Source organism: Gopherus evgoodei, chromosome 1 (genome assembly GCF_007399415.2).
Source record: "Gopherus evgoodei ecotype Sinaloan lineage chromosome 1, rGopEvg1_v1.p, whole genome shotgun sequence".
NCBI lineage: Eukaryota > Metazoa > Chordata > Testudines > Testudinidae > Gopherus > Gopherus evgoodei.
In genome coordinates, this window is record NC_044322.1 from 260,474,333 (window position 1) to 260,492,291 (window position 17,959).

The following is a 17,959-nucleotide window of genomic DNA, read 5'->3' on the forward strand; positions in this document are numbered from 1 at the left end:
TTTACTTTTTTAATTAATCAGCTATAAAGATCTTGCATCAAGTAAGACTTCTCATGCCCTGAATTTTTGTGAAGTTGGAAAATCCTGTCTTGCTGAAGTTGTCATTTTACCACCTTTTACAATGCTAATTAATCTGCTTAACCATAGATATACTCAGGGAAAACAAAAGTCCGCAGTTGTTCCCAAGAACTCTTCAGGGGAAATGCCCTTTAAAACAGGTAACAGTTAAGCTTTTGGCTTATCTTGGTACTATTTAACCATTATACTCCTAGAATGTTTATAGGACATTTCCTCTCCTCAAGCAAAACCACCCCAAATCTCCAAATGGCTTTCAACTGGTCCAATTACCATTTGGAATGGACTATTTTTCAGCAAGTTTAACCAGTTTAGTGCAATGCGAGTGCACACTAGATATAACTAATTCAGCTGGTCTTCCCACTACTGTCACAGAGTGCCTTGAAAAATCTTTCCATATTGCTTCTGGGAGCTGAGTTGGAAACTGTGGAATAGATATCCAAAGGTAATTGAAACTGAGTGGTTTAAAATAGTGCTAGTGTGGATGCCAGGCAAAATTCTTAAGGGCCTTGTTAGTTAAGAATGCAACTCATTCATAGCAAAGACAAGGACAGACTGGTTCAGCTTGATTGAAGTGGACACATTGAGCTATTTGTACTTAAATCAATTCAATTACAAACTGTTCAGTTTTCTAGAGTAGACAAGGCCTTTTCACTTAACACTTCTGAGACTAACCTCAAAGTACAGGAGATGAGAAAAATTAGGTCACCAACTAGAAGACTTACTGTACTTTCTGTTGGTATTCCAGGGATATGTCTACGCTAGAATTTTTAACCTGAATTAACTGATTACGGATTAATTTGCTAGTCTCACCACTCCACAAACACTTGTTCCAGGAAACCCACAAAACTGTCTTGTGAATTGGATATGGCTGTTATATTAAAAAAAACCTGGTGGCTGTCACTGTTGAGAACATTCTACCCTTGCATGCCCTTAGGACAAAAAGCCTCCCTTCTTCTGAACAAAGAGTAAACTAGTATATATTTGCTTAGACCATGAAATTGCTAAATGAACTTCTTAGCTTCTAAGTCTTCAGTTCTGCACCTTCAGCATGTCAACCTGTAATCTAATTGCTCTTCCTTCTTAAAAACCAGCAAGGGCCAGAACCAGGGCAGAACCAGTCCAGGCTGTGTGGTTTTTTCATCCCTTTTCACTAGCTTCCTTCTGCTAAAATGTACTCTAGTTTTTGTCCTTTGCTTCACAAAGGACAGTAAGAGCAGAAACCAGTCTCAACCTTCTCTCTCTTTGATAGATCCATTTTATTCAGTACATCTGAGCAAAGAAACTAATTAAATAAATGTTTTTAATTAAAAGGGAGCTAAATTTGGCTAGCAGTGCCTTTATACCTTTTAGAACACAGAAGTTGGCAGTTGAAAACTGAAACCTCCTGGGAAGCTGGAAATACATCAGAACAAAACACCAACATTATAAAACCAGAAAGTGCAGGGTTAAGGTAATACCTGCCATACCTTACTCCCACACAACCTTAACTCTGCCCCTGTGAAGATTTCAATAAGCACTGTGAATATAATAGAACTGTGGGAATATAATAGAACCCTACCCATCCTTAACAATAGGTGCTGGTTTTTGTATGCCCACCACAACTCCAAATCCACACTCCTCTTGCATTTACACTACATTTCTGTGCAGTCAAGCCCAAAATAGACTCTCAGTGGAATATAACAGCTGTCTGTACAAATTTAACAGTTGAAAAATTTTCATTCAAATATTGCAAGAGCACTGTGCATTGCAATATCAACAACAAGTTTGAGCCTGGTATTTACATGCTGAGTTGAATGCACAATCTTCTGGCCCAGAGGCAAGTGTCACCTAATGATCTTCACCGATAACTAGTATTTCACAATGTGATTGTAGATATCTGACTTTCTCATGTTTTTTCCATTGTTGGCAGTGCAACGTGATGCAGCTGTAGGCACTAGAGAAGAGAGAGAATGACTTGCTCAAAATGCCAGACGGCAACTTAGCTTACCTCTTATAGGTCAGTACCTTATCGTGGAGTGGGCACTTACCCTGAGGAAAGTTCCAAATGTTTCTTTGTCCATGTTTTCTTTAATGTACAGTTTGAGCCACTCAGTGTCTCAAAGCCCTTTACAAATATAATAATGTTAGGGTTGAGTTGTGTACTAGATCTTACTTGTGGAATTTAAGGACTATTGTGACGCCAGTTTGACATTTCCCTCCACATCATATTCAGTGTGGCTGAAATTTTGACCATGTACTGTAACTTTCCTTCAAGTCTGCTCATGGGGTTTCCTATGAAAGTCAGTAGGTGCTTTTTGAGTGATTGAAATGCAGAGTTAGCCCTGTGCATTGAAGTTGTAAGAAGCTTTGCTGTCACAACAGCAACAAATGTAATTTCTGCCTCTCCCATAGTTTCCTTCATTTAGGGAAGACTCCCTTGGTAAGGGCAATAAAAGCAAACAATGAAATAAATTAAAGAGTACTATACTATCTGTATTTGGGTTTTCCAGGACTTACCCAATTGGGGCATATGTTCATGTAGTTAGGCATTGCAAAAAAACAAGCTGATATTGTCCCCACATTGAAAAGATTACGGTAACTTCAGGCAAAACACAGGCAGTGAGGGTGACCAAACAAGGAAGGATGAGGTTAATGAAAACAAGATAATACATAAGCATTGTACAACTTGATGTTTCCAAATCTTAGATTTAAAAAAAAAAAAAATCAGTTTGCCCTCACTACTGCACAGCCTAATCATCATTGACTGGCAGACTTGTAGGCATCCTAGAAGTGCATCTTGAAGAGGGATTTGAGGGAGGAGAGCTGAATTGCCTCATGGATTAATCCCTGTGATACCATTACATGCTTAAGGAACAAGTTAGAAAGAAGTCGGGAAATGTTTTTGAGAGAATTGTGTAATGAGCAATAAAAGCTGGCATCACGAGAGTGATAGATTAAATCCTCCTTTTTCTAGAATATTCTTAGTTTGATTTGTTAGACACTTGTTTTAGAGAGGTTTTTCACTCTTCCTCATCTAAAATGGGTATACATAGTTTCTCTTCTTTAAAGTGCTTTATCAGTACACAGTGACAAATACTGTCTGCTTCTGTCCCCTGTATTTAGACCATTACTTCTACTTATTCTCTAACTGTAAAATGTGATAAAAAGTCACTTCAGCAATTTAAAACTCAGATGCCTAAATCAGTGTTTCCAAATATGTATTGTGAACTAATGAAGATAATTTTATTTTAAAAAAATATAAATTTATTATCAAAAAGAGTGCAGAAAAACGATGTGTGAACAGGCAATGCAATACAAAATTTAAATTAACGGATTAGGACTTCAAAATTGGAAGAGCAGCAATGCCCATTTCAGTGCACAAATGTAGCCTGTTGTGGCTACACATGCACTGTCCAACAGGAATCACAGTTGGTATGCGTGAAGCTGTAGTCTTCCTTTCTGTCCCCTAGCATGCAGTGGTAAGGGTAAGGATGCAGCACATGATGCCACATGTTACGTCGAGGGGCTTAGGGAGCTGCTACCATGGAGTTCTCCATGCTGTCTGCCATGTTGGCCCACCAGGCCCTTTGTTCAGTGTCTAACACGGCACTGGCTTGCAGGATCTCTCTGAACATGCCATCACTAGTCGTCTTCTTTTTCCTCATCAGGGTCAGTTATTCTGCGGCTATGGAAGGGGAATCCCTCAAAGCTGCAGCAGTGGCTGTTTAAAAACAGTCAGTTGTATCATTGGATTTACAGTCACAACAGAAAGAGAATAAGGCAAAACTCTCTTGCCATATTTCCATAACAACTTCTAATAAGACATGCTTATTAACACTTCACCTTTGGAGAGCCTCTACTCAGCATTGCTCTCCAGTCCCAGCCAAGGTGAGTGTGGCCCAGTGAGGTGGGGCAGTAGGGAGGAGAAGGAATTTTGGTTGCATGAGGCACTAAAATTTCAGTCCCTATTCCACAGAGCTGTAGCACTTAATATTGACACTATTTCCCCCAGGCAATGGTGGTTTTAGCTGATCTCTCACTACTGAGGTTAATAAAGACACAGAAAGTCCAGCTGCTACTAGCATCCTGAAGTTGCCTGGCCCTTATTTTACTAGCCTGTTTAATGCAGTGGTGCCACCTGAGCTCATCACATAGTGGCATGGGAAAATGTCCTACCATAGAGGAAGAAATAAGGCAGCTGTCCATAAAAACCTTCAGGAGAGAATTTGAGTATTGCCATGAAAGTTTCCTTGAGATTTTCTGCATGGTGCCCCCTTCCAACCCACCCCTCCCCTTTACTTATCCCATGAGAGGAACGAAAAGCAGATGCCAACTCTACCTCTGTCTGTTGTACTACTTTTTTATATGAGTAAAATAATGGGAAGTCAGTACCTGTGTCTTTTGGGGGTGGGCCAGTCACCATCTTTAAATTTTAAACATTGGACAACACACACAACAAGGGAGAGTTTCTAGGCATGCTTGCCAAGGTGGGCAATCACCAAAAGCAACACTTACATTGGCCAGAGACAAATATGAGTGTAGACATGCAAAAAGAGCTTATAAGTTGTCTTGAGTCATCAACTGAACTTTGTAATAGAGATCTGTGTTTCGGCACTGTTTGAATTTAGCTCCAGAGTTAAGCTCTAGAGTTATCACACTTCTTGAAAACAGTGTTTCTGAGTTATATCGAGAATGATAGTAATAGATTTCTACTGCAGTTTTGACTAGGACAGGAGTCGGCAACCTTTCAGAAGTGGTGTGCTGAGTCTTCATTTATTCACCCTAATTTAAGTTTTGGCGTGCCAGTAATACTTTTTAACGTTTTTTAGAGGGTCTCTCTCTGTTTATATTATATAACTAAACTATTGTAAAGTAAACAAGGTTTTCGAAATGTTTAAGAAACTTCATTTAAAATTAAATTAAAATGCTGATCTTATGCCGCCGGCTTGCTCAGTCTGCTGCCGGCCCGGGGTTCTGTTCACCTAGGGTGGCAGCAGGCTGAGTGGGACTGGCAGCCAGGACCCCAGACCAGCAGTGGGCTGAGCGGCTCAGCCTGCTGCCCGTCTGGGGTCCCAGCCCTGTCCTCATAGAGTGAGTACCTGCCTTCTGCCTGGTTTGAGCCCATTCTCTTCCCCTCTCTGCACTGAGCTGAGGGTGGGAGTGCACAGGACTGGGAGTCAAGGAGCAGGTTGGAGTGTAGGGTCTGGCCAGGAGCTAGAATTAAGGCAGGGGCTCAGTGTTGGGGCAGAAGGTTTGGGTGTGGAGTGCTTACCTCGGCAGCTCCCATTTGGTGCTAGGGGTGCAGGTTGGAATGTGGGGGGGGGTGCAGGAGCTCCCATTTGTTGCTCAGGGTGAGGAAGGGGATGTGGGGGGTGCAAGAGTCAGGGCAGGGGGTGTGTGGGGGCTGAGTATGTGTGAGGGTGCAGGAGTCAGGGCAGAGGGTTGGGGGCATGTGAGGAGGGTGCAGGGGTCAGGGCAGAGTGGGATCCAGTGAACTGAGGTAGGGAAAGAGGCGCGACCTAGCTCTTCCCAGGGTCTAGCAGGCCACGAATCGCAACCCCTTGGCTTGGATTTGGGCTGTGGGACGTGGCCTGCCCCAGTACAGAGCCGAGCTCATCCCAGCACCGGGGCACCAACCCTGGGGGCAGCCTGCCTGAGTCCATGGAGCGAGGCTGGGTGGGCGGGTGCACAGCGCAGCCGTGACCCAGAAGCTTCCCCATTTACAGGCCTCGCGGGTGCTGCAACTCCTGTGGGGCCAGATGTCTCTTCCTGCCCTCGCTGGCGGGGCTGCTCAGACTGCGCAGACACCAGGTAGCAGTATGGACGTGCTAACCTGGAAACACAACCTCACTCTGGAAGTGACAGAGGTCAGGAAAGCATGTGGAAATTCTGGCGGGAGGGGTGGAGAAGAGTGGACCGGGCAGCATTTTTAATGGTACGCTGCTGCCTACTGGGGTCCCAGCCCGCTGACCCCGTTCAGCCCGCTGCCGGCCTGGGTTTGGCAGCGGGCTGAGCGGGGCCAGCAGCCAGGACCTCAGCAGGCAGCAGAGTGCCATTAAAAATAGGCTTGCGTGCCGTCTTTGGCCCGTGTGCCATAGGTTGCCGACCCCTAGACTAGGATGTAGAAAGTGTGCGTGCAATCCATTGGTGAATGTGTGTGTAGAAGATCCTTCTAAATGCTGTTCCACAGTGAAAGAGTTGTTACAGCCTGCAGCTATAAAGTGTTGGCTATTTAGCTCAAGGCGTAGCATCTCATGCTTTCAGTTACAGAGGGCCTCAGTTTGGTCCGTCGGCCAAGAGGGCAGCTATCACACGTACGTCTAGTGATACAGCACAACTGTCTTTGAGATAAGTAAACTGTTCATCTTTCCTCTTTGCTAAAGATTTGGGGCCTGAAATAAGAGCTTAGCATATCTATGATCATATGCATAGAAGTAAATATATTTTGTCAAACTCAATTTTAAATGTGATGAGGTGGAAGCAAGAAGCAGTGCACAAGTCTGAACTCTGTATAATCTGTGTTAAATGAATGTCTAGATCACAAAGTCACTCTGAGAAAATCAATGGGCTTGTATCAGAAAAGGCCTTATTCTTGTATAGGAGGGAGGTTACTAATACCCATTAAGATACACTGGCAGAATTTTATGGGGAGGCTTGTGTAAAAGGTGAGTTCAGAGCACTGACAATGTGAAACATAGTTGATTATGTAGTAAATATATATTATTTTAACTCTCTACTTCTACATCTTCTTTTGTTAGTTTAAAAGACTTAACTATGAAGTAGTGTATCAGGTGTCACAGTTACCAGGTTAACTGCCCCTCTGACCCCTCCTGTTTTCAGCACACCTTCTCTCAGGTCTCTAGCTGTCACTTATATTGGGAAGACAGTTTTCTTAAAGCATAACCAAAGCAATTAAGAGAAAATAGATCTTAAGAAAACACACCAGTCTATATTCGTGTCTACATTTCTCTAAGGCTTACTGTTCCCTGGATCTGGGGAAGGTTCCAACTCAGTCAACTCCACCGAGCCTCTCTGTGGGCATGTCTATGCTGGCAGAGTTACAGTTCCAGGAGTTACAGCACTGCTCAGAGAGCACTGAAGGGAAACCGCAGTTGTGTTCTCACACTGTCAGTTGCCTGTGCAATAGTGTGTTCACACTTGCAGTGGTATTCAGAATGGTGCACTCTGGGGAGCTATCCCACAGAGCATTTCTTCCTCTTCTGCCACTAAGAGTTGTAGGAAGACAGAGGGGGTCGCGGGGCATCCTGGGTCCTGTCTCAATGCCCCTTGATACATTGCTTTGCATCCCAGCAATCCCTGTCCTTCTGTCTGCATTTGATGCCATCTTTCAACGGTTTGTGTACTGCGCGCCCAGCTTCTTTGGGATGCAGGAATGGATCCCAGACTGTTGACCTGTATGCTGCTCGCTCTGACTAACACATCACGGGTGGCAATGGAGTTACTCCTTAAACTATAAAGGCAAGAGGAATGCGACATTGATCTCGCCATGTGTATTAGCTACGACATGAGATTGCTTGTGGCATTCATGGAGGTGCTGACCACAGTGGAACTCTGCTTTTTGGGCTCGGGAAACGAGCATTGAGTGGTGAGATCACATTGTCATGCACCTCTGGGATGATGAGCAGTGGCTGAAGAACTTTCGGATGAGGAAAGCCACATTCATGGGATTGTGTGATGAGCTCGCCCCAGCTCTGCGGCACAAGGACACGAAAATGAGAGCTGCCCTGCCGCTGGAGAAATGCGTGGCCATAGCACTGTGGAAGCTGGCTACTCCAGACTGCTACTGATTAGTCACTAACCAGTTCGAAGTGGGAAAGTCGACCATTGGACTCAAGTTGACAGAAGTGTACAGGGCCATTAATCACATCCTGCTCTGAAAGATTGTGACTTTGGGCAACATGCGTGACATTGTAGATAGCATTCCACATATGGGCTTTCCTAACTGTGGAGGGGCGATACATGGCATGCATGTTCCAATTATGGCACCAGACTACCTAGCTACCGAGTCCATTAATCGCAAAGGGTATTTCTCAGTGGTTCTCCAGGGGCTTGTGAATCGCTGTGGGCGTTTCACAGACATTAACGCAGGCTGGTCCAGAAAGGTGCATGATGCACGAATCTTTTGGAACACTGGCCTGTTCAGGAAGCTGCAAGCAGGGACTTTCTTCCCGGACCAGAAGATCACCGTAGGGTTAGTCGAAATGCCCATTTTGATCCAAGTGCAGCATGACTGTTGAGTGTGCTTTTGGCCTATGTGGGAAGCTGGACCTGGCCAAAGACAATATTCTTATGCTTATAGCCATGTGCTGTACGCTCCATAATATTTGTGAAGAAAAGGGTGAAAGCTTCACTCAGGGCTGGGCCACAGAGGCTCAGCTCCTGGAGGCTGAGTTTGAACAGCCAGAGACTAGAGCTATTAGATGGGCATAGTGCAGGGCCATCAGAATCAGGGATGTCTTGAGGCAGCAATTTGAAGCTGAAAGCTGCCAATATCTGTTACTATACTTGGAAGTGCAGTGCTTGTAATGCTAGGAGGTGATTGTGATTGCAGGCAATGCAATATGAAGGTTTAACATAATTTTCTGTTTTGCAGGGCTCTGTTTGCTTTCAATTAATAGAATAAAGATTGCTTTCAAACCAACACAATTTTTTTATTAAAAAACAACAACCAGAGGAGAGAGTCAAACAAAAAGCCCATCAGCAGTGAAGGAGATGGAGAAAGGGAGGGTCCCAGGAGGAGCTAAAGATTTGTGTATGTCCAGGGATCATAGCCAACCTTCTTTTGGAGTACAGTGCAGCAAGTACTGTACTTCAGCACGGCCAAACTGCAGAGGGATGGGTGTTCAGTGCAGTGGGTAGTGGGAGTCCGCGTTGCTGGACTGTAAGGGCGGAGGAGTGGAATGCCACGGGTATAGACCGAAGCCAGGAGGTTGATAAGTGTGGTGGTGGTGTCTGGTGAGAGCATGGGAAAGAGTTTTGCAACAACAGCTGCAGAGGAGGGTGGGTGTGGAGCTGCTCAGTTTGAAGAGCTAGTATCGCCTGCAGCATGTCTATTTGGTGTTGTATAACCTTTGAGAGCCACTCCGTGGCTTCATTCTGGCATGCCGCATTCTCCTTTCGGCCCTTCTTCTTGCTGTCCCCCCACTCCTTCAGTTCTTGTTTCTCGGCCACGGAGTGCATCATAACCTCACACAGAAAGTCCTCCTTAGTTCTTCTTGGCCGCTTTCTAATTCTGCGCAGCCGTTTAGCCACCGATAACAAAGAGGGAGGTTGGGCTCTCAAGGTCATTTCTGTGAAGTTTAAATGCAACATTTTACAAAAGCAGTATTGTTTGAAACAGACCATACTGATTCAGTGCTTTAAAATGCAACCAGTAGTCACGCACCTGTCACTAACTTGCTGACTTCAGGCAAGCACACATGAGCCAGAAGCCCCTCAAAATGGTGAGTAGGCATAGAGGCAGGGTAAATCACTGTTCCCAGACTCTGCTGTACACTGGGCATGTAGCTCTTGGGGAGAGCCAGCACTGGGGGTGGGGGGTGGGGAGGGGCACGCTGATAATCATTGCTGTCCCCACACTTTCCACAGAATGTGATCATTATGGAAGATACCTTGCTGCTGAGGGTAAGCAGGGAATCAAGGGTGGGTTGTCTCCAAGGGTATGTCTACATCTACAATTTTGCAGCGCTGGTTGTTACAGCTGTATAGGGCCAGCGCTGCAGAGTGGCCACACTTACAGCAACCAGCGCTGCAAGTGGTGTTAGATGTGGCCACACTGCAGCGCTGTTGGGCGGCTTCAAGGGGGGTTCGGGGAACGCGAGAGCAAACCGGGGAAGGAGACCAGCTTCACCGCGGTTTGCTCTCGCGTTCCCCGAACCCCCCTGCAAACCGCAGGGAAGGAGACCTGCTTGCACGGGGGTTCGGGGAACGCGAGAGCAAACCAGGGAAGGAGACCAGCTTCACCGTGGTTTGCTCTCGCGTTCCCCGAACCCCCCTGCAAACCGCAGGGAAGGAGACCTGCTTGTTCGGGGAACGCGAGAGCAAACCGAGGAAGGAGACCTGCTTGATTACCAGAGGCTTCCTCAGGTATGCTGGGATACCTGCTTATTCCACGGAGGTCAAGAAAAGCGCTGGTAAGTGTCTACACTTGATTACCAGCGCTGGATCCTCTACACCTGTGAAAAAATGGGAGTACGGCCAGCACTGCAAACAGGGAGTTGCAGCGCTGGTGATGCCCTGCAGATGTGTACACCTCCTAAGTTGCAGCGCTGTAACCCCCTCACCAGCGCTGCAACTTTGTGATGTAGACAAGCCCTAAGTCTGTGGCTTCCACCTTGCCCCCTATGTGTCTCACCTGTGTGCAGCAATACTCCACCCCCACACATCCCTGTGATGGCACAGTGGCGCAGGGAAGTTACTGTTAATGGGGCAAGAAACAAAGCAGCTCTGCCAAGGAACCTGCGGCAGTGGATTGCCCACTATCTCCATGAGAGTTTCCTGGAGATCTGAGGCAGATTCCCGTGAAGTGAGAGAGTCAATCAACAGCCTGTTGAGCAGTTCAGACTAGGCATTCAGTGGGAGACCAGCCTGGTTTCTGGAACTCTTCTGTCCCCAACAACTCGCTTCAGCGATTCCCAAAATCAGATCCACTTACCAGGGGCCTCCTCTCCTATTTGTGCTTCGCCAACATCTGATAGCTGTGATTGGCTACCCTCCTTCGGAGTAGAAAAGAGCTCCTAGCTGCATGCATCTCTGACCTCCGAGTCATCCTCTGCCTCTGGGTTCCCCTCCCCCTCCACATCCTTGTCCAAGGTTTCCTTCTCCTGGCTCGGTCCACTCTCGACTGGCACGCAAGCCACTGAAGTATCCATAGTGGTCTTCGCAGTGGAGGTGGGGTCACTGCCGAGTATCGCGTCCAGCTATTTGTAGAACCGGCACCTTGTGGACGTAGCTCTGGAGTGGCGGTTTGCCCCCTGTACCACATGGGCGCAGCTCCTTCACTTCAGCCCTACACTACAGTGAGTCCAAGTCATGGCCCCTTTCTGTCACACATCATGAAATCTGTCTGTAGGTATCATAATTCCTATGCCTGGAGCGTAGCCAGGACTGGACAGCCTCCTCTCCCCAAATGATGATGAGGCCCAGCAATTCAGCATTGCTCCCAGAGGGGGAACACGTGGTGCGTGGATCAGGCATGGCCACCTGGAAAGATGCACTGAGACCGCTGCGCTCATTACCGAGCAAACAGGAAGGGGACTTTCAAAATTCCAAAGGAATTTACAGGGTAGGGATGACAGTTGGTCACCTGAGGGCAGGACAGTAACTTCAAACTGATGACCAGAGAGGTGAGAACAGGCATTGTGGGACACCTACTGGAGGCCAATCACAGCGCTGTATTTGACCACAGTGTCTGTGCTGGCACCACAGCGCTGTAACCCTGGGGCAGAAAGCTGTATGCATCTCGTTGGCGTGGGTGTATGGTTTTTTTTGGTTTTTTTGCAGTGCTGCAGCTGCACAGTTTCTGCGCATTAAATGGCTTGGCAGTGTGTACACCTCAGGAGTTACCATGCAGAAAGCTGCTTTACTGCATAGAAACTTGTCAGTGTAGGCGGGACCTTTGTTAACCTGGCCCCTTGACAGTTGACAGCTCGAAGTGTTTATAACCCTTTGATCTATGAGTTTCCAGACTGGTAAAATGTTTGTCTCACATTGGGCGGGAGCCTGGAAGTATGCCATTGTCTTGTAATTATCCTGGGAGGTTTGTTTATCTGTAGCTATCGTGTTGCTGTCCTGCTTGCTTTTCCTGAAGCCCCCTATTAATTATAACAGGAAAGTCTTATAACCAATATACAGTAACTTCTCCTCATTGACCAGACAATATATTGTATTCATAAAATTATTACATTTCAATACTCTGAGATTATTACACAACAATTCCATGCCCATCACATTACTATTGCAGTTATGTACCTGTAGTCCTGCTGAATGTATCTGGTACCTCACAAATTGACTCTCTAGTCATTTTGCAACAAACTGGTCATGGGACGGCATGAACCTTTTGAGTAGCAAAGGGGTGAAATCAGTGGAAGATTCACAGTAAAACTGATTATTGAAACTAAAGTGTTTGAATCCCAGTAGGAGCTGAGATACTCAGTTACTTTCAGGCAGAGACCCAGAGTCTGTGGGTTGGCAGTGGATAAGAATTGGCATTTATCCCTTGGACTCTAGAAATACTAACTGAAAGTTTTCAGAAAAGTATATCTCTCTAAAAAATTATTTGGAAGTTATTTGATAAATTGATAAGCTTACAAATATTAAAGATTTCTTACCAGTTGAACTTGCTCTTTATTTTTCTCTCCAGTTGGTGTTATCCGCTGTCCAGTTTGCAGCCAGGAATGTGCAGAAAGACACATCATAGATAACTTTTTTGTGAAGGACACCACAGAGGTTCCCAGCAGTACAGTGGAAAAGTCAAATCAGGTGAGTACATTAAAATGTAACCCCCCCCAGCATCCTTTGGGTGCCTAGGTATGTCCTGAGCTGCTAGCTGTGTGGCCTTCATTGCTTATTTTATATTGGGTTTGGGGCGGGGTGGGGGTGGCGGCGAGGAAGGTAGAAAGAGCATTCAGATAGCTATTCATTGTATTTTATGACTGCCATCGAAAATCAGGTAGTGTATTGAGAGTGCTGGTGATGATAACTTCTGATTTTAAAAAATAATGGTTTTAAATTTCTGAGATGATGTAACCACATGGTGACGCCAAAGTGAGAGAAATAAAATTATGTATTATCTTACTACAGTGAAATTTCTTGAACTCAAGACAGAACATTTCCTGTGGAGGACTCTAAAATGGGAGAACTCCCAGCACAAGAGACCACAATGACATTGGAATAATAGAATCATAAAAAAGTAGGGCTGGAATGGATCTTTAGAGATTATCAAGCCCAGCCGCCTCTGCTGAGGCAGAACCAACTATAGACATCTCTGACGGATGTTGGTCTGTTCGTAAATACTTCCAGTGATGGGGATTTCACAACCTCTTGCAAGCCTATTCCAGAAATTGACTACCCGTATAGTTAGAAAGCTTTTCCTAATGTCTAACCTAAATGTCCCTTGCTGCAGACTAAGCTGATTACTACTTGTTCTGCCTTTAGTGTAAAACTCAACTTGGTGTGGTCAGGACTGGGAAAATAGAACCTAATTAGTGTCATATTTTGCCAGTTTTAAATAGCTGGGTTCATTAAACAAGAAGTTCTCAAATGTTGTTGTGGAGACCATATCTTTGTGTGTCTATTGTCCACTGCCCTTTCCATTCACAATTGCATAATGAGTTTTAATGTACTTTTAGTTTCTTTTTATGCATTTTAGCAGCAAGATACAAGAAGAGGTAGCACCAAATAAATAGCCAGTTAAGCATATGGCCGCAGTTTAGGAACCTCCTGATTTAGAATTTGCCATCCTTCATTTTGGGCCAGTGCCAATATGAAAGTCCATGTGCTTTATAAACTAAACTCATTTAACCTCTTTCTACTGTGACAAAGTTCCTCCTCTCCCCTGGTGGGTCTTGCGCTTATTTGGCAGATTTACTCACCTCAGAGATCTTCCCCGTCTGGTGAAACCCACAGTCTGGATCAACTCCTCCTGTGTCTGATCAGGAGTTGAGAGGTTTAGGGGGAACCTGGGCCTGCCCTCTACTCCGGGTTCCAGCCCATGGCCCTGTGGATTGCAGCTGTCTATAGTGCCTCCTGTAACAGCTACATGACAGCTACAACTCCCTGGGCTACTTGCCCATGGTCTTCTCCAAACACCTTCTTTATCCTCACCACAGGACCTTCCTCCTGGTGTCTGATAATGCTTGTACTCCTCAGTCCTCCGGCAGCACATCCTGTCATTCTCAGCTCCTTGCGCCTCTTGCTCCCAGCTCCTCACACACACACCACAAACTGCAGTGAGCTCCTTTTTAAACCAGGTGCCCTGATTAGTCTGCCTTGATTGGCTGCAGCTGTTCTAATCAGCCTGTCTGCCTTAATTGGTTCTAGCAGATTCCTGATTACTCTAGTGCAGCCGCTGCTCTGGTCACTCAGGGAACAGAAAACTACTCGTCCAGTGACCAGTATATTTACCCTCTACCAGACTCCTGTACCCCACTGGCCTGGGTCTGTCACACTACATAGATGCTTTCTTTATAATGGCAGCAAGAAGACAAGGCCCTAATTGCAGAGATACTTTGGTCGATACTATTCTCTTTTAAAATAAAGATTATTTTGAAAGTGCCTCTTTTATCCCTTCATCTTATATAAGGAGTGCAACATGAGTCTTGATCTATTTTGTATTCTGGCAATCTTTAGGGCTTATTTATTTAGACCACCCCATCTTTTGTTTCAAAACTTCTAGTAGAGGGGGGGGAAATATATCTTGTAAATCTCCTTCCCCTACCCCCAGGTAGGTGGAGATATTTAAATTTATGGCCATCTGAAGCTTTTGTTGGCTCCCTTCAGTTTCTCAGCCAGCTTGGGACCTGGAGCTCTAAGTTATGGTGATATAAAGATTTCTGAACCTGGACTGGAAAGTGAGATTTGAAGCTCTCCAGAAGCTGGGACAACATCTGTGTACCTTTTGTGTAGGATTAAAATCTTTTTAAATGGAGAGCATTTTTGATCTTGCATATTTTGCATGTGTCACCCAAAAAGTCCCCAAAGCGACCTCTGATCTTTAATTATGTAGTGATTGATCTCTGCTTGAATTGGAAAAGTGTTCACCTTATCTTTAGTCAGTTAACTTTTCTAGTGAGTTTGTCAATTTAGGAGGAGAGGCAAGAAAGCTATCAAGTTCTAGAAGTGTTATAAAGAATTTGATACCATTCAGAAGTAATCCCAAATTTTCTTATTACTGTCTTTTCTCCAATTTATGTAATGAGCACTAGGGGGTTATAATGGATCACAAATTGAACGAGTCAACAATGTGAGGCAATTGCAAGAAAAGCTAATATTCTGGGTTGTATTAGGAGTATCATATGGAAGACATGGGAGACAATTGTCCCACTCTGCTTGGCAGCTGGAGTATTGCAGCAAGGGAGATTTAGGTTAGATACGAGGAAGAACTTTCCAACTATAAGGGAGTTAAGTTCTGGGATAGTCTTCCAAGGAAGGTTGTAGAATCCCAATCATTGGAGGTTTTTAAAGACAGGTTGGACAAACATCTGCCGGGGCGGTCTGGGTTTATTTTTTCCTGTGTCAGCACAGGGGGCTGGATTAGATGACATCTGGAGGTCCCTTCCAACCCTATATTTGTATGATTCTATAAGCTTCCCAGAACCTTAGTTCAGAGACCTATGATGGAACTAGTTGAGTTAATCTTATTGACAAGATCAAGGGTGTTGTGTTTGTAATTTCCTTTCAGCTTTCTATCTCTGGTATCTCAAGCATTGAGGCTTCTTTGACTGGGGCGTAGATCACAAAATCTGATCATTCTCAAGGTCTTGAGTCTCTAAAAATTATGGAGTTTCTTCAGGAGTCATGGCTTAGCATCTGAGCATTTCTGAAACTCAGTAATACTGTACACCCTTGTGGATTAGAAAACAGATCCCCATTCTTCCCTGGATTTTAAGTCTTTCGGATTGCCTGCTGGTCTTGCTCTGCTGGGGAGGATACAAAGATACAGTGCTTCAGAGTCTTCCATTGGAAGCTGGACAGTCTGTGTGGGCTGCAGGGAAAGCCCTATGTAAATATTCTTCTTCGAGTGCTTACTCATGTCCATGTTAGGTGTGTGTGCTCGCCACATGCAATGGTGCCGGAAGTCTTTCCCTCAGTGGTATCTGTAGAGGATTGGCTCTGGTGCCCTCTGGAGTGGCATGCACATGCTGCAGTATAAGGGGCACTGCCAGCTCCTCCAACCTCAGTTCCTTCTTACTGCCAGTGACGGTGCTGTTCGTTGCTTCAGCAAATTCCTCAGTTCAGAATTGTTCACTGTGAACTTTTCCTGTAAATAGATAATTTTTATAAATAGTTCCCTTAGTGTTGTTTGTTAGTTAAATTAGTTGGTAGTCCCGGATGGGATTTAGCCCAGGGACGGGGCATGCCCTGGTCTTCAAACCCTGTGACAGCTGCAACAAGCCTATGCTAGTCAGCGACCCACATAGTAGTTGTCTAAGGTGCTTGGGGGGAAACCCACATCAGTGACAAGTGTTTCATCTGCAGAAGTTTTAAACCTCGGACGAAGAAGGAGCGGGACATTCGACTCTGGGCATGCCTTATGGAGTCTGCTTTAACACCAGAACGATCTAGGTCAGACTCTGCGCCTAGCACTGCAGCCTCGGTGTGGATTGCGCCGCTGGTGCCGTTGTCAGACTGGCGTCGATCCCTCACCCCAGTACAGACAGGGAAGAGGAATAAGATGGGAAGAAGTCATTCTGCTTTCTGCAAGGACAAGAAGGCCAGAAGAGAGCAGAGACATATGAGGAGCAGCTTATCACCTCCAAGAGGGAGTGGGGTCCCAGCTGTGGTTGAGTGGGCTAGCCCATCCTGGGACGTGCCTGCTACCCCAGATAGTGACACTGGCATGTGGTGGTACTGTCAACCCCGGAAGCCCTGCAGGCGACACAGGAGATCATGTCCCTCCCAGAGCCTCCTACACAGGAGACAGCAACTGCCAAATCCAGGGGTAAGTCTGTCCTGGGGCTGTTCCATCAGTCCCCTTCAGTGCCGCACTGCTCGGCACTGCAGGGAGTGTCCCATCAATGCTTGGCCACCCAGAGTCACCGCGCCTTGCGCACGGGGCTGTCTACCGGAAAGAGCCCCTGGTCTCAGTCCCTGGACTCAGGGCATCACTCTTCGGGCTCGAAACGCAGGTTGCCAGTGGCATGGCATAGACCTGTGGAGGCACGCCCAACCCTGCGGCCTCGGTACTGAGAGCGTTGCAGTCAATCTCCAAGTGATCGGCACCGCTCCAGCAAGAGTCGTAGTCAGTCTCGGGACTCTCAGTATCGGTCCCCAGCGCGCCAATATGGGTCGACGCTCCTCGTCTTGGTGTCGCTCCTGCTCCTACTCCCGCTTGATAGACTGACACTGCTCGCAAAGCATTTGACATCCATTGCTGAAATATTGTCGTGGATCCACCAAACACCAATGCTGGTCTCCGGGATCTTGATGAGGAGGATTGTTCACCTTCGTACAGATCCCACTCAGAACATGGAGGGGGACACCACTGGAGTCGAGATGCCTGGTAGGCCTCATTGTAGTCATGATCTCTGGAACATAGCCCATCCTCATCAGGCTCTGAGTCAAGCCAGGAGTCCCTACCAGCAGGACAACGCCCTCCCTTCAGAGTTTCAGCTCTCCCTGCAGTACTGCCAGGGGCGTCCAATGCCATAGCATCCTTGGAATCCATGGGGGTTCCTGCAGAAATCCCAAGGGTACAAATTGGTGTCTGGAGCCTCGTAGAGTTCATCGGCATGGTAGCTGACTCCACAAGGGCCCGAGCATTCCTCCCACAGAACAAATTCCAGATGATGAGAGAGCTCATCACTGGAGTCTCTGTTTCCCCTCACCACAGCCAGAGCCTGCCTGCCTTGGGCTACTGGGCCACATGGCAACATGTACCTATGCTGTCCGCCATGCAAGGTTCAGGATGCAGCCTCTCCAACAGTAGCTGTTGATGATCCATAACCCATCCAGAGATCACCTGGACAAGGATCATCACCATCCTACCAAGAGTACTCGCCTCTCTACAGTGGTGGACTGACCCAGGGGCAGTCTTTGAAGGAGTGCCATTTGACAACCTACAGTCCTCTGTCTCATTGATATCTGATGCCTTGGACCTCATCTGGGGAATGTTATCTCTGCACAATGCAGACCCAAAGGACATGGTCCCAAGAGGAGCTCG

General features: G+C 46.2%; 1 protein-coding gene across 2 annotated transcripts in view; it reads left to right on the top strand.

The window, feature by feature from the left end:
• Positions 1–17,959, top strand: part of TRIM24 (tripartite motif containing 24) — a 157,138-nt gene that overhangs the window by 61,981 nt on the left and 77,198 nt on the right. For both annotated transcript variants that reach the window (XM_030544216.1, XM_030544221.1), the window contains exon 2: positions 12,440–12,558. In XM_030544216.1, the coding sequence (XP_030400076.1) occupies positions 12,440–12,558 (119 nt within the window). The remainder of the gene's footprint in view (positions 1–12,439; positions 12,559–17,959) is intronic.